General features: G+C 57.5%; 1 protein-coding gene across 2 annotated transcripts; it reads left to right on the forward strand.

The window, feature by feature from the left end:
- Positions 1–263: 263 nt before the first annotated feature.
- On the forward strand, positions 264–11,504 carry PLAUR (plasminogen activator, urokinase receptor). 2 transcript variants are annotated; one of them, XM_040976205.1, is made up of 7 exons: positions 264–359; positions 1,364–1,474; positions 2,249–2,392; positions 7,767–7,919; positions 8,300–8,434; positions 9,445–9,591; positions 10,593–11,502. In XM_040976205.1, exons 1-7 carry the CDS (start codon positions 293–295, stop codon positions 10,850–10,852), a joined length of 1,017 nt encoding a protein of 338 aa, XP_040832139.1. In that variant the 5' UTR covers positions 264–292; the 3' UTR covers positions 10,853–11,502. The 2 variants fall into 2 exon arrangements, with proteins under 2 accessions (XP_040832139.1, XP_040832138.1); XM_040976204.1 differs by lacking the exons at positions 264–359; positions 1,364–1,474; positions 2,249–2,392 and adding an exon at positions 6,744–7,331 and having other exon boundaries at positions 10,593–11,504.
- The last annotated feature ends 3,999 nt before the right edge of the window (positions 11,505–15,503 follow it).

Here is a 15,503-nt window from a genome sequence, read left to right on the forward strand (position 1 = left end):
GCAGGAAGCAGAGCGGGGCTCCTGATGTACCAGGCAGGAAGGGCAGCGCAGTGACCAGGGACGGTGAGTCAGGGGCGGCCGCACCCGGGGAAGGAAGGTCGGGGGAGGAGTGGGAGGCGCCCACGCGCGCTGGCTCCCTCGCTGCCCAAGCTGTGACGGGCCATTTCGCAAAACGCCGGGGGAGGAGTCCTCCCCGCCCCTGCCGCCCCAGGGCCACAAAACTGGGCTTCCTGGAGCCAGCGGGAGAGAAGAGCCGACCTGGGCGCACAGGCCGGGGAGCTGCCCTCCGGACATGGGCCGCCCGCTGCTGCTGCTGCTGCTGCCGCTGCTGCTGCTGTGGCTCCAGACCTGCCTCCCAGGTGAGGTGCCGGATCCCCAGATACCTGCTCCCCCGGGGGTCGGGGCCTGGCTGCGACCCCCACCCCCTAATCCTGCAGGACGCCCGGCCGGGAGTGCACGGGCGCCGAACGCGTGCACCCCGCGCCCCGCTGGCCGGAGGGGCCCGGCACGCGTCGGGAGCTGACCGGAGCTGACCAGCCCGGCGGGTGGACACGCAGCGCGTCCTGGGAGGCCGGGATCCGCAGAGTTGACCCCTGGACACCCCTCCCAGGGGCTGGACCCCCAGCTCCCTCTCACAAACCTCACCATCTCACCTGCTTCTGCCCCTCCGGAAAACGTCGGCGGGGGGGGGGGTCGGATTTGAGAGGAAAGAGAGGAAAAAGCAGAAGGAACTGAGTCAGGACGGGGTGGGTGCCGGGGGTGCCGGGTGCGGTAATGAATAACCCGGAAAGCTCCCGAGAGAATGAGTAATCACGCACCATTAGGCGCAGCGAGGGGACCCGGGGCAGCCTGGGGGCGTGGCCACGGCAACTGGGCGTGGCTGTGGGCGTGTCTAGACCGTGGGGCGTGGCTAGAACCTGGGGCGAAGCCGTAGGGCAGAGCGGAAATGGCTGAGCCCTGCAGGGGCGGGGCCACAGTAGGGGCGGAGCTAAAGCATCTGCGGGGCGGCCCTGGGGGCGTGGCCAGAAATCGGGGCGGAGCTAAAGGCATGGTGGGGAGCTGAAACAATATTGAGGGAGATTTGGGGGCCGTGGAGGAGAGCCTTGGTGTAAAGATAGCATGGCTGGGACGAGGCGAGGATAAAACGCCCCTAACCGAGTTTGCAACATGGGTGGGAGGGGGCAAGGGCAGAAATACAAAGCCCTGAGGGACTGAGGGAGCCGGGCGGGACTTTGTGGCAGCTTTGGGTGAGGGCCCCTCCAGGCCTTGGAACCTGGAGCATGGGGGCTGGGAGTGAGGAGGACCCTGCGTGGGGGCCCTGACGCCCCCTCCTCACTCCCTGTCCATCCTCTCCGCCCCCCAGTCTCACAGGGCCTGCTGTGCCTGCAGTGCCAGCGCACCGGGCCCTGCCAAGTGAAGGAGTGTGAGCCCGGCCGAGACCTCTGCAGAACCACGGTGATACGGGACTGGGAAGGTGAGCTCATGCCCGCTGTGCAGAAGCAGCTGGAGGGCCGGGGGTGAGGAGCCACAGACCAGGTGCCCAGCACGGCCAGGGTGGTTTGGCTGCAGCCCAGCTGAAGGTCAGCGTGCGGGGACATGTGCGTCAGGCTGTTCCTAGCAAAATGTTTGTGATAGCAAAAATCAGATAAGGAAATGCTGAGATGGGAGATGCTGTGTGTTGTTTGCGTATTCATCTGAGAGGCCTACAGACAGGGAGAGAGAGAGCAAGAGAGAGAGGGAGAGAGAAGGTACATCCATCCTCTGGCTTACTCTCCAGCTCGGACCAAACCAGGGCAGATGCCAGGAGCCAGGAACACCTCCTGGGTCCCCCACACGAGTGGCAGAGTCCCAAACACTTGGGCCATGTTCTACTGCCTTCCTTGGTGCCACAGCAGGGAGCTGGACGTGCCCGGTGCCCATGTGGAATGCTGGTGCTACAGGAGGTGCTTTAACCGCACTGCACCACGACACCAGGCCTGGCTTCTCCCTTGACAAGTTCCTGTGGGAGGCAGGTCTCTGCTGTCGTCTCCAGGATCCAGAAAGTTCCACGATCCTGTTTTTACTGCGAGAGAACAGAGTCCCCATGGCAGAGGAGGGGGTCGCTCTAGAAAGGATGGAATTGAGCTCTGAAAACGGGAGAGGCCCGGCAGGGCCTGGGTCTAGCGGTGGGTGGCGGTTAAGACCAGGAGTGGTGGAGGTCGGCAGGGAGCAAAGGGGCTTGAGGCTAACGAAGCTCCATCACTCACAGGTGGGGAGGAGCTGGAGGTGGTGGAGCGAGGCTGTGCCCACGCAGAGAAGAGCAACAGGACCCTGAGTTACCGAACAGGCCACAAAATCATCAGCCTCATGGAGACTGTGTGCGCCTCAGACCTGTGCAACCAGCCCAGACTCGGTGAGCAGAGCAGCCCAGGCCATGCAGTCTCTGCCTGGCCTGCACGTGCTGTGTGTGTGTGTGTGTGTGTGTGTGTGTGTGTATGTGTGCAGCCAGCACAGGCTCACAGGGAAGGTAGGAGACCTCTCTGTTTTTCCACTTTGCTTTTTTTTTTTTTTAAGATTTACTTATTTTAATTGCTAAGGCATATTTACAGAGAGAAGGACAGACAGAGAAAGACCGTCCATCTGCTGGTTCACTCCCCAAATGGTCACAACAGCCACAGCTGAGTTAATTCAAAGTCAAGAAGCAGGAACTTCCCTCGAGTCTCCCTCGTGGGTGCAAGTCCCAAGGCTTTGGGCCATTCTTTGTTTTCCCAGACTGGACAGGAAGTAGAACAGCTGGCCATATACTGATGCCCACAAGGGATGCCAATGCTTGTAGGCAAAGGATCAGCCAGTTGAGCCATTGCACCGGGCTCATCTGTTTTCCCATATAAGCCTGCTCCGTGGGCCTGGGCGTGGTCCCAGCAGTGCTGCTGAGGGACCAAGACGGGAGCAGAGACAGAGCAGTCTGGAGGGAAGCTGGAGGAAGGGAGGCAGAGAGAGGAAGTGTCCCCTGAGCAAGCTGGTCCTGGGAGATGTGTGAGGAAACTCCCACAAATCCTTGTGTGGAAAGGGTGGGGTCTCTGATGCTCCCACAGCATGGGAAGGCAGGGCAAGCAGAGCTCTGGCCCTGGTAGGACAGGACGGCGGCCAAGGCCAGCCACCCATCCCTGTAATGTCAAAGCCCCTGTGCCCAGGCCTTTCTCCACCCACCCTGATTCCTCCAAACCTACGTCCATCCTGGCCACAAGCTGTCATCCACTGGTAGGGCTGCGGTGTAGCCAGGAAGTGCAAGGCATCAGCTGCTGACTTCCTCATTGCACTCCACATACTTATTTAACCTGAAAAACAGAGGGAAAGAAAGAGATTTTCCACCTGCTGGTTCACTCCCCAGATAGTCATAACACCATGGGCTCGGGCAAGGCAAAGCCGGGAACCAGAAACCCCACCAGGAGGCCAAGCACTTGAATCATCTTCTGGAATTGTCCCAGGCACATAGCAGGGAGCTGGATCGGACACAGAGCAGCCAGTGCCAACATTGCAACCAGAAGCTTAACCTGATATCCCACGATGCTTGCCCTGTGGTCACAAGTTTAGTTTTTTTTTTTTTTTTAAGATTTATTTATTTTTATTGGAAAGTCAGATACACTGAGAAAAAGATCCTCTGTCTGCTGATTCACTCCCCAAGCAACCACAATGGCTGGAGCTGTGCTGATCCAAAGCCAGGAGTCAGGAGTTGCTTTTGGGTCTCCCACGCGGGTTCAGGGTTCCAAGGCTTTGGGCCACAAGGCAAGGACTTTAGCCGCCAGGGCCTGATCACAAGTTTTCAGTGAGTCCTTCTGATCCTAGAAGAGAAGATAGGAGAAAGGGCAGGAGACTTGGCCAAAGAGGTGGGTGAGACTGTCCAGCTGAAGGAGGACACAGGGACGAATCAGGCAAGGAGAGGGACAGCTGCCGATGGCTCTGCGCAGACAGAGGCAGGCTGAGCGATGGCTGAGCTGTGCAGCTGCAGTCACGCTGGAGACACTTGGATCAGGCCAGTCCTGCTGCGGGTGACGGGACAGAGAAAACAGACAGCTCTCTGTAGTCCCTGGAGAGTCGCAAGCGGAGGGAGGAACTTGGGGTGCTTGAAGGAAGTGGAGAAGGCCTGAGTTCCAGGAACTGCCTGACCGTGGTGGCGTGCGGGTGGGAGGCTGTCGGGGAATGGAGCCCATGCAGGCAGAGTCGCTGGACTCGAGCCAGGGTGGCCAGGGTGTCTGCGTGATGAAAAGTGAAACCCCAGAAAGGATATGGCCCTCAACAGGGCCTCCCCAAATGTGCACAGCTGCCTTATCAGCCTGAAGTTCACACGCTGGGCATGAACCATTGAGTCACAGGACCCCGAGGGCCTCCTGAGAGCAGGAGCTCCCGGGCATACTGACAGGGCCAAGCAAGAAAGGGCTTGGGGACCACCCTCCGGCATTCCTCTGGGACCTCCTTCCAGCAGCAAATGAGTAAACTGCGCTAGCTGAACCCCACAGAAGCCTGAGGTCAAATCCTGGCTAGGAGGAAACCCCAGCCCGCTCCTGAAGATGACAGTCCTTTGGGCCCTTTGCAGCTTTTGCCTGGTGCTGTCTAGCATTGAATCGAAACTTACAAGGTACCCTCGGACCAAGGAACAAAAAGCAAACTCGGCAGGAAAACAGACTCGCAGTGGCTCAGTGCTGACTAGACAGGGAAGTTCGCAGCAGCTAGAACCAGCATGCTTGTGGCCTGGGAAAGCAGTGGAGAACAGTTCAGAGTACTGGGACCCTGTACCCGCATGCGAGACCCAGAAGAGGCTCTTGGCTTCAGATTAGCTCAGCCCCAGCTGTTGCGACCACTTGGGGATTGAACCATCGGACGGAAGATCTTCCACTCTGTCTCTTTTCCTCTCTGTATATCTGTCTTTCCAATCCAAATAAATATTAAAAAAAAAAAAATAGGGGGACTGGAGTGGTGACACAGTGGGTTAAGCCACAGTCTGAAGTGCCAGTACCCCATTTGAGCGCCATTTCGAGTCCTAGTTGCTCCACTCCTGAGCCAGCTCCTTGTTAACACACCTGGCAAGGAAGCAGAAAGTGGGCCAAGTAGTTGGGTTGCTGACATACATGTGGGAGACCAGGACGGAGTTCCTAATCCCTTGGTTTTGTCCTGGCCCGACCCCTAAACATTGTGACCAACTGGGGATTGCATCAATAGATTTAAGAACTCTGTCCTCCATCTCCTTCTGAACTGTGCCTTTCAAATATATAAGTCTTTGCAAATATATATATATAAGTAGAGGAAAAGATATATTTTAGCACCTGGAATTCATGTTTGAAAGAATCAGATAGGAAATCTAGAACAATAACGAAATGCAGAGCTCAGCAGCTGTGCTCCATAGAGTCTAAACAGAACAGCAAGAACAGGTCTATGTGTGATGGGAGCTTGGTCTACCAGCTGCATCCACGGCACACCACTCAGCACGCGCCTGATCTCGGAAGCTAAGCAGGGTCGGGCCTGGTTAGTACTTGGATGGGAGATCTGCGAGCTAGGATGCTGGTTGAGGTGCTCCACCCCTACCGCCTGCCTCCACCTTCCTTCCAACAGGCAGCAGGGCTGGGTCAAATGGTTTGATTCCTGCCACCTGCGTGGAAGACCTGGCTGGAATTTCATGCTCCTCTCCTGCCTGCCATGGGCATGTGTGGGCAGACAAGCTGACAGGGATTCTCTCTCTCAAGGAACTATTTTTTTTTTTTTTTTGAAAGATGTACTACCTAGAGAACGGAACAGTAGATGGCTGCTCAGAAGCCGAGGGTGAGGGGATTGGGCTGTCCCTGCCCTGAGGATCTGGGTTGTTGCGATGCTGAGATGAGGCATCCTGCAGAAGGACCGAGCCGAGGGAGAAGTCAGAGCTTCGGTTCCTGCAGGTGGAAGCTCGGGGGGTTGAGTGGCAGCCAGGCACATTGGTGAAGAAGCTAGATTGCAGGTCAGGAGCTCGAGGGAAATCTGGCTGGGAGAGATGGGTGAGCAGCCGCCAGCCGAGCAGACCAGAAGCCGTGTCGGGAGACAGCACCCCGGGCTAGACACAGGGGACCCCCTGCCTCCCGAAGAGGCCCGAGACCCTGGCGGCAAGCCTTGCCACAGCTCTTTGGCACTGACGGCAAGGCACGGGCCTGGGAGCTGTGTTTCTTTGAAGGAGATGATTTGGCCGGGAAGGGAGGTGATTCACCTAATTGCACTTGCCTGCCAGCTGGATGCGTTGGCCCAGGCAGTCCTAGCGCTTCCTAAGGCTTGGCCGGGACTCAGGCCGGATATCTGGGGTCAGGCAGGGATGGTTAGGCCCCAGTGTGCGCCAAGGCCTGGGCCAAGGAATGATGTCGTGTTTCCAAGGAAAAGACACTGATCCAGTTGGAAGCTTCCCACTGAAGTGAAAGTGGATCGCTGAGCGAGACTCCGCAATGCCCCAAGACAGCGTGTAAGGGGACCACAAATGCTCATTCTAGAAAAACTGCACATGGTTCCCAAGCACTTTTTAAAAAAAAGACTTATTTATTTGAAAGACACACAAAGAACGAGAAACTTCTATCCGCTGGTTTGCTTCCCAAGTGGCCACAACAGCTCAGACCAGGCCAGGTGAAGCCAGGAAGCTGAAACCCTCCAGGTCTCTCACGCACCAGCAGGGGCTCAAGCACATGAGCTATCTTCTGCTGCTCTCCCAGGCATATTAGCCGGGAACTGGATCAGAAGTGGGGCAGCCAGGACCCATGTGGGATGCCAGCATTGCACATGGCAGCGTTTCCCTGCTATGCCACAGCACTGGCTGCTCAGCCGGGTTCCTGTGGTTCAGAATCTGTCAGGAGAATACAGTCGGGACCACAGCGGGCGCTCCCCACGTGGCTTCGCGTCTGGAAGCTTTTCAACGGCTTCAGCCAAGACCTCCTCTGCTAGCTACAGGGGCCTGTCCATGGTGCTGCCGGAGACTGTGTCCGTGCAACGTGGCAGCTGCCCTCCACCCCGGCAAGCTGGCGGAGAGTCAGCCAGGCAGAAGTCGCTGTGTCTTCGCTTGCCTTCAGTATGCTGTCGGTCAGAGAGAGACAGACTAGACAACTCTCAACTGCTGGTTCATCCCCTCAGTGCCCACCACAGCCATGGCAGCGGTAAAGCGGGGGAACTGAGAACCGGAAACGCATCAGTCCCCCACCTGGGTACCAGGGACTCAGCTGCTTGGGGCGCCCCCTGCTGGCTGCCAGCGAGCACGCAGATGACCCAGAGGCTGGATGGGGAGCAGAGCCAGGACTGGAACCCGAGCTCTGAGCTTGAGGTGGATCTCCAATCGCCTGCCTCAAGGCAAGGTCAACTCCAGCGTTCACTGCCAAGGGCCTAAATTCCAAAGTCAGGCTCTTTGGGAGTCATGTTGGAGACTGTTGCCACCCCTAGGCAGGTTGGGGTGGAGACACGAGTGGTGATCAAAGCAGCTTGCGTGGAGGAGACCCAGGGAGCCCGTGGACGGGGCAGCAGGGAGAGCCAGGCCCAGCCATAGACACGTCTTGAGTGCTGCCTTGAGGATCTGGACTTTTATTCTGAGGACAGCAGGGAGCCACGGCAGTGTCTGGAGCAGGGAGAGGCAGGGTCAGTGACGAGAGCTAGCACCATCCTTCTGGGGCCATCTGGATTCCAGAAAGATCCAGGAGGCAGAAGGGGCGGGGCTTGGGTGGGTTGAAGGGAAGGATGAGGAGGGGGAGTCGGAGCCCCCTTCCTTATGGAGCTTCCCCCACCCCGCCAAACAGACCCCGTGGCCACGTTCCCCAGGGGTCGGTACCTGGAATGCATCTCCTGCGCCTCGTCAGACCTGAGCTGCGAGAGGAGCAGGCAACAGAGCCTGCAGTGCCGCCGTCCTGAGGAGCAGTGCCTACAGGTGGTGAGCTACCACAGCCTGGAAAGTGAGTCCCGGCCCCCCACCCTGGGGACCCAGATCACAGGGGATTGCCAGTCCAGGGCCTTTAGGACAGTCCCAGAGTAAGCAGGGACCTAGAGGCCTTCTCATGTCATCCATTCTCAAAGCTGCCTTGGTGTCCAAAATGGCTGCCAGCGCTCCAGCCTTCATGGTCACGTTCCAAGAATCCCATTTAAATAGTTCCTGTTGTATCACATGACCAGAATTTCATCCTGTGACTAGGGAGGCTGGGAAATGTAGTCTCCTAAAGAAAGTGAGGATCCTGCAAGGAGGACAGAGGCAAAAGGAATAGCTGCTCTGTGGGCAAATCGAGCTACAGCCCTTTACCTGTGATGTGACCTCTGACCTCTGCTCTTTGCTCCCCAGGTAGCCTAAGGGATGAGCACCACACCTACGGCTGCGGCCAGCTTCCCGGCTGCCCAGGCCCCACGGGCTTCCACAACAACCATACTTTCCACTTCCTGAGGTGCTGCAACACCTCCTATTGCAACAGAGGCCCTGGTAAGGGGGGGGGACTGGGGTGAGCCTGGGGGGAGGGCGGGGGGGACCCCTGCAGGTCCCCCCACAGTCACGCGTGGGCCACGCACCCTCTCCCTACTGACTTTCTTGGAGAAGGACATTGTGGGAACTCAGACCGGCCCCATCTGCCTGCTCCCCGGCCCCTGAAGCTCCTCCCACTGCCAGCGTCACCACAGTCGCCATCCCGGGCTCAGCCTTGGCGACTTCCTGCCCGCCTCACTGCAGAATCCTCCTCTCCACTCTCCCTGCTTCGGCTCCTGCCAGCCCAAGGCTCGGGGCTTCTCCATGTTTTCCAGACTGTCACTCGGTATCACTGTGTTTCCCGCAGCGCTTCTGCTCCATCCCCTTGGAGTAAGATCCAGAGGGGCCACTGATGGCTGCTGCTCAAAACCCCCACATCCCGTATGGTCCCCGCTTCCTGTCCCGGCTGCTCCACTTCCGAAACAGCTCTCTGACCATGGCCTGGGAAAGCAGCGGAGGATGGCCCAAGGCTTTGGGCCCCTGGACCCACGTGGGAGTCCCGGGTGGTGCTCTGGGCTCCTGCCTTTGGCCTGGCCTAGCCTTGACTGCTGCAGCCATTTGCGGAGAGAACCAGTGGATGGAAGATCTCCCTCCCTCTTCCTTCCTCCCTCTCTGATGCTCTGACTTGTAAATAATTTAAAAAGAAGAAGGCGAAGAAAAACCAGAGGCCCCACTGTAGCCAAAGGCATTCCACATCTGTGCACCTCATGGTTTTCATTTAATTTCTTTGACTGCCAAACTCCACCTTGCCTGTGGCTTTTGAAATCCGTGCATAGCGTCTTCTTACAGTGTGCATTTTCACGCACTTTCCATTTTTCTTAATTTTTTAAAAGTTTACTTAGACGCAGAAGACGGCCGGAGCTCCTCTCGGCTGGTTTGCCTCCCCACGTGCTGCCCGTGGCGGGCCGAGAGGGCAGGAGCCCTGAGCCTGGTGGCTGACTTCTCGGCCTCGGCCTCTGTGCTCTCCACAGCCCTGGACCATCACCACCTGCCACCCAACGGCCTCCGGTGCTACAGCTGCGAGGGCAACAGCACCCACGGGTGTTCCGCGGAGGAGACATCCCTCACCGACTGCAGGGGGCCCATGGATCGGTGTGTGGAAGCCACGGGCACTAACGGTGAGGCCCTGGGGGAGGCTGGGAGAGGCTGGAACCTTCGGACACCTGCTGGGGAAATGTGGGCCTCTGTGGGGCGGGACTCCTGTGGGCACCTAAACTCCTGACATCCTAGCAAGGTCTCTCCGCAGTGCGATCTATTTATCTGAATGATCTTTCATCTGTCGGTTCACTCCCCAAAGGACCACAAAGGCCGGAGGTGGGCCAGTCTAAAGCCAGGTGCCAGGAGCTTCTTTCGGATCTCCCACATGGGTGCAGGGTCCCAAGGCTTTGGGCCATCCCCTATTGCCTTCCCAGGCCATAAACAGGGAGCTGGATGGGAAGTGGAGCTGCCGGGACTAGAACCGGTGCCCATATGGGATCCTGGCATGTGCAAGGGGAGGACCTTAGCCACTAGGCTATCACATCAGGCCCCAGGCCACCTTCTTCACTTGATCTTAGCCAAAAAGCCGAGAAGCGATGCCCAGGCCACTATCTTAAGACTTTTTCAGGCTCTTAGTGGACTGCACTAAAAATCAAACCTGAGAAACGGTAGAGGTTTGTTTATTGATTCATTAGTACAATTCAAGTTTTCATTATATATGGGAACATAAGTCACATTTTTCTTCTATGAAAAATGTCTGTGTTTTCCCAAACAAAAGAACTGCGGCGAGAAGCCAGGCACTGGTGTGTGTATGTGTGTCGCACATGGCTTTCGTGTCTGGCTAGAGAGAAGCCAGCTGGAGCCTCACATATGCTCCACGTTCAGTCTGTGGCAATAGCCTGTGTCTCGGAGTTTCTGGAAAGCTCCAGAAAGTGGAAAAGCCAAAGCATGTCTCAGCATCCTTAGAAAACTAATGTTGGCTTTGCAGGTTACCCCCGCATGGGTCTCAGGAACCTCCACCCCGACCGGGGGGTTCTTGGGCCACACTGTGGGAACGCTGGTGTCCCCAGAAGGAGAGACGTCCTTCCCATCTGAGAATTCCAGACTCTGAGAGGCTTATTCCATGCTTCTGTCTCTTCAGGGCTGGGGAACCTGAGTTACACGATCCGAGGCTGTGCCACCGTCTCCTGGTGCCACCAGCTGCACGTGGCTGAGGCTTTTGGCCTGAGCCATGTCAACCTTACTACGTGCTGCACTGGCAGTGGCTGCAACAACGCAGCCTCAGATGCCCAGCCCCGCTCGGCGCTGGCGCCCCGGTCGGGCCCTGCTCACCTCAGCCTCCTGGTCACCTCAGCGCTCCTGACCTCCACCCTAGGGGGGATTACTCTCTTTTGGAACTGAGCCGCAGCCCCACCTCCACCCCGGGCAGGCCCCGGGGCACCACCTTGTCCTGCCACGCCTAGCCCGGTTGACCTCCAGGTGCTGTGACCCCAGGCCCGTGTGCCAACCTCTCCGGGCCTGTGAGTTCCCAGCTGCCTACTGTGTATCTGCCAGGGATGCCCTGACATCTGGCCAAGGGCTGGTTCTTTGTCCTGACAATTGTTAGGGTGGCTCTGGCTGTTTTTATTAATATTTGTGTTATTTATTTTCTACAGAAATAAAGTTTTTGTACCCTATCTGCCCTTCTCTGTTGCATCTAGATTTGGGGACAGGGCTGGGGCACAGGTGCCAGTCTGGTTGGCAGCTCCAGGCATGGCATGCCCATGGAGGGCCCCGCTGAACTGCCTTGTTGGTGTCGGAGGATGTTGGCCTGCCCTAGGCTGCTGTATCCACGACAGGAACTCCAGAGGCACTGCAGAGAGACCAGTGGCAGGGGACAGAGATTGAAGCCATGGGACCAAGGGAGACCAAGAGACCAAGAGACAGGATGAAGAAATGGGGGAGGAATAACCCCATCTCCCACGGTGTCCTACAGCCCAAACATGCCAGACAATCACGAGGCCTTTGTGGGAAAAAACATATTACGAAAGAGCATACAAAGATTTTTTAAAAAAGATTTGTTTTTATTGGAAAGGCAGATTTACAGAGAGAAGGAGATACAGAGAAAGATCTTCTATCCACTGGTTCACTACCCAAATGGCAACAATGGCCGAGGTGGGCCAATCCAAAGCCAGGAGCCAGGAGCTTCTTCCAGGTCTCCCACGAGGGTGCAGGGTCCCAAGGCTTTGGGCCGTCCTCCACTGCTTTCCCAGGCCACAAGCAGGGAGCTGGATGGGAAGTGGAGCCACTGGGATTAGAACCGATGCCCATATGGGATCCCAGAGCTTGCAGGTAAAGGATTAGCTAGTCATTTCACTCACTGCACTTGCACTGTCCTGCGAGGATTTTAAGTATACAAGGATTTTATAAAAGTCTGCCGCACAATGAACTTCAGAGTTTCAATTCCGTGTTTCCCCACAAAATGCTTGGAGTGTCTCTCGTGCGGTGTCCTTCTGTTAGAACAACACCATCTGAAGAATCCACACCATCAAAACCCAGGTTAACATGACCTTCCCCACAGTTCCCTACAACACCGCGCTGTGGACACCTCTCCCACGATGCCTTGCAGCAGAGCTGAAGCTAGAACTGCATCTCCCAGGAGGCCCTGGGGCAGAGCCTGGGGGTCAGGAAGACATTCCCCATGATGCCTCACCATGGGGGGGCAGGAGGTGGCACCAGATAATTTCTCATCATGTCCTGTACCACAGCTCACGATCGGGGCCTGATAGCTCCGGCGATTTTGCTCGGAGATCTTGGGTTGTGAGAATAAAATCTGTTCCCGCTGACTTCAGCAAAACCAGTGTTATTGGAAGTTTAAAATCCAAGCGAGAGTGAGGTCTCCGGGCCTCATGGGGGAACAGGAAATAGAATTGAAGGGCTGAGCTGTGTGGAAAATCGACTGTCTTCCCCCTTGCGGAACCTCAATCGCTGCCTCTCCCTTTCTGATTTCTCTGTGTGTGTGTGTGTGTGTGTGTGTGTGTGTGTGTGTGTGTGTTCATAGGGGGGTCCCCTCCATTGCCCTGTTTCTCAGGCTGGCTTTTTCTACTTCACACAGAGTGGGCGTAAGCGTCCTTTAAGATGCACAGTTCCGGCTTGGCGAGGGCTGGTTTTCTGTGCCTCTCACAAGATCCCCCAGGCTACAAGCGTACTTTACACACTTAAGAAGTTTCAGTAGCTCCAGGGGCTTAGGCGTGGGAGCATGACCCCGCCCCTGCCTTGGTGTGGGCCTCTGGGCAGGTGGCATTGAATGCCAGGAACGCGTGCAAAAGGTCACACTGTGAGACAGGAAACAAGAGACTAGGAAGAGCCAGCGTGGCTTCTTTGACCTTTTTCTAATAAGATTTATTCATCTGAAAGCCAGAATTACAGAGAAAAAGAGAGAGTGTGTGAAAGGTCTTCCATTTGTTGGTTCACTCCCCAGATGGCCACAGCACAACAGTGAGGGCAGGGAGAGCCCACGTGGGCAGCAGCGGACCGTCTCTCACTGCCTTCCCAGCAGCATTTGAGGGAATCACAGGTGCAGCAGCCAGTATCTGAACCGTCAGTCCACATGGGATGCCAGCACTGCAGGTTGCGGCTTAGCCTGCTGCTCCACAATGCTAGCCCCAGTCACTCCTCTTGTTAACACCGTCCCTCCCCCCTTGGTTACGGTTGGAACTCGTTTCTACGAGACCCCACCCACCCTCTGAGACCAACACTAGTCCTTCCAAGGGCGGGGGCCCACAGTGACCTGAATACCTCAGTAACAGCTTTCTCCGCCTCAAGGCCCACACCCAGCAAATGAAGCTTCCTATAGCCTCTGCAGGAACAACCTGATCCACACTGCCACACGTGCCGAACCGCACGCGCATTGCAATTCTAGAATCTCATCCCAGAGACGCTGACCGGGTCTGGTTTGGGCTGGGGTCTGTCCACAGCCCTTCCTTCCTGCAAAGGCCAGGGAAATGCACTTCAAAACCTCAGTGGAAAGAACGTTTAGGGGCCAGCCCTGAGACGCAGCTGGTGACACCAGCACCTCTGACACCAGCATCCCAACTGGTCGGAGAATAATCCGGCTTCCTGGGAATGCAGCAGCAGAGCGCCCGAGTGCTTGGGCCCCTGCACCCACGTAGGAGCGCCTGATTCCTGACTTTGGCCTAGCCCAACCCTGACCATTGTAGCCACTGGAAAATGAACCAGTAGATGGAAGACCTCTCTCTCTGTAACTCTGCCTTTCAAATACTAAATAAAATCTTAAAACACACAATGCAAGCTGTCCCTTACCACACCTCACTGCAAACAGAGCTGCCTCCTTGAGCTCAGAGTGAATCCGGTGCCATACAATGGACAAAGCCGCTTTTAACAAGACATCCAACTCCCAAGAGCTGAAACAAAGGCAAACTCGTTAGCCCAATAAGTAGAGTTGTGAGCTAGTTCTTGGGTTGGTTCATACGAGGGTTCTACCACGTACAGGATCCATTCGGTCCTGCCCACCTCACAGCCTCAGGGTGGCGTCCTCCACTCCTGACATCACACCCAGCACTCACTCCCAAAGCTCCCATCGCATCATCGGGCCAGGAAGGAAGGTTGGATAGCCACATCCAAGAAGTCTCTGCTCGGAAGGCAGCAAAGCACACGCCAAGCCTGCACAAACTCACACACGGCCCACTCATGCCTGGGACCCACCCGAGCCCTTGGGTGGGCCTGCCTCTGCTTCCTCCCAAGGATCCCAGCGGTCCTCAACTTAACCCACAGCCCCACCACACTCACCCCTCTTTTCTCGAGTTGGATTTGCTGTCACCTGTAACTAGAAGTGCGATGGACAGAGGCCTTGGCAATAAAGGGCAGGGATGGGATCACCATTATCATGGTGCCCGCAGATGGAAGTAACAGCAGAACCCGCAGATAACAGATGAGAAGCAAGCCCACACCTCCCAGGGCGGCCCGACGCAGGGAGGCCTGTGCACACCTGGTCCTGAGCAAGGATGCTGGACCTCGCAGCTATGGACTGCCCATGGTCTGAAGGCTCAGCACCTCTCGCCCTGCCAGCCCAGGCCAGCCAGCCGGGCAGAGCTCAGCCACCTCTTCCTGGTCACGGCAAACCGGGAACTGAGAGCTGAGAAGGAAAGAAGCTGTTCAAGTTCTGGTCCTGGGGACCGAGGAGCCGCCAGGAGCTTTAACAGGATGTCGGCAGATGAAGTCCCTTGCGGAGCCCGGATGGAGAGTTTATCTTTTTTTTTAGGGGTGATGGAGATAAAACGAATACGGACTTTCATCACGGGCATCTCTGGGCCTCGGTTTACCTGATTGTGGAGGTCTCCTACTTTGCCCAGTCCTCCTGGGTCCCCCAGGTTGGTAAGGTGCACCAGGTCCATGGCAGCCAATGGCGAGGGCTCGGGGCAGTGCCCTCGCAGGAGGGGGGAAACGACCAGCCCTGTGGACTGGGAAGGAGAGACGAGACCACCACCGAGAGGCCAGACGCTCCTGGGAGGCCCCAGGGGCTGTGGGCTCCTCTGCAGCTGGTTCACTGCCCCGAGAAGGAGGCGGCCACACTGGGTTTCCCAGGCAGGACTAGACAGGGAGGGAACCGACCCCAAGAAGGGCCCCAGTCCAGGCCCCCCGTCTGGCCCTGACACCTTCACACGCACCCGTGCCCAGAACGCCTCTCACGCTCACTGCGCCTCCCGCCCCCACAGTCCCTTCCCCAGGGCTCACAGCCGTCACGCACAGCTCGCACCCCGCACCCAGCCCGCAGCAACACCCTCACACGCACCCCCTTTTCGCACCGCACACTCCAACGCCTCCGCACGGCGCTCTCACCTCCCCACCGCCACCGCCCCCCGGCGACACCTGCCCTGGGCGCGCACCCCGCGCTCCCCTCGCCCCCCACCCCCATTGTCTCGGGGCTGCTCCCCCGCCGCCCCCTCCCCAGCCTGGCCCCGCCCCGGCCTCGGCGCCCCGCCTCCGGGCGGGCAGGGGGCGGGGATCGGGGGCGGGACCGGCGGCGCGGGCGGTGCAGGTGCCGGGCCGGGAG

Source organism: Ochotona curzoniae, unplaced genomic scaffold (assembly GCF_017591425.1).
Source record: "Ochotona curzoniae isolate NIBS_2020 unplaced genomic scaffold, NIBS_Ocur_1.0 contig_2699, whole genome shotgun sequence".
NCBI classification, from domain to species: domain Eukaryota; kingdom Metazoa; phylum Chordata; class Mammalia; order Lagomorpha; family Ochotonidae; genus Ochotona; species Ochotona curzoniae.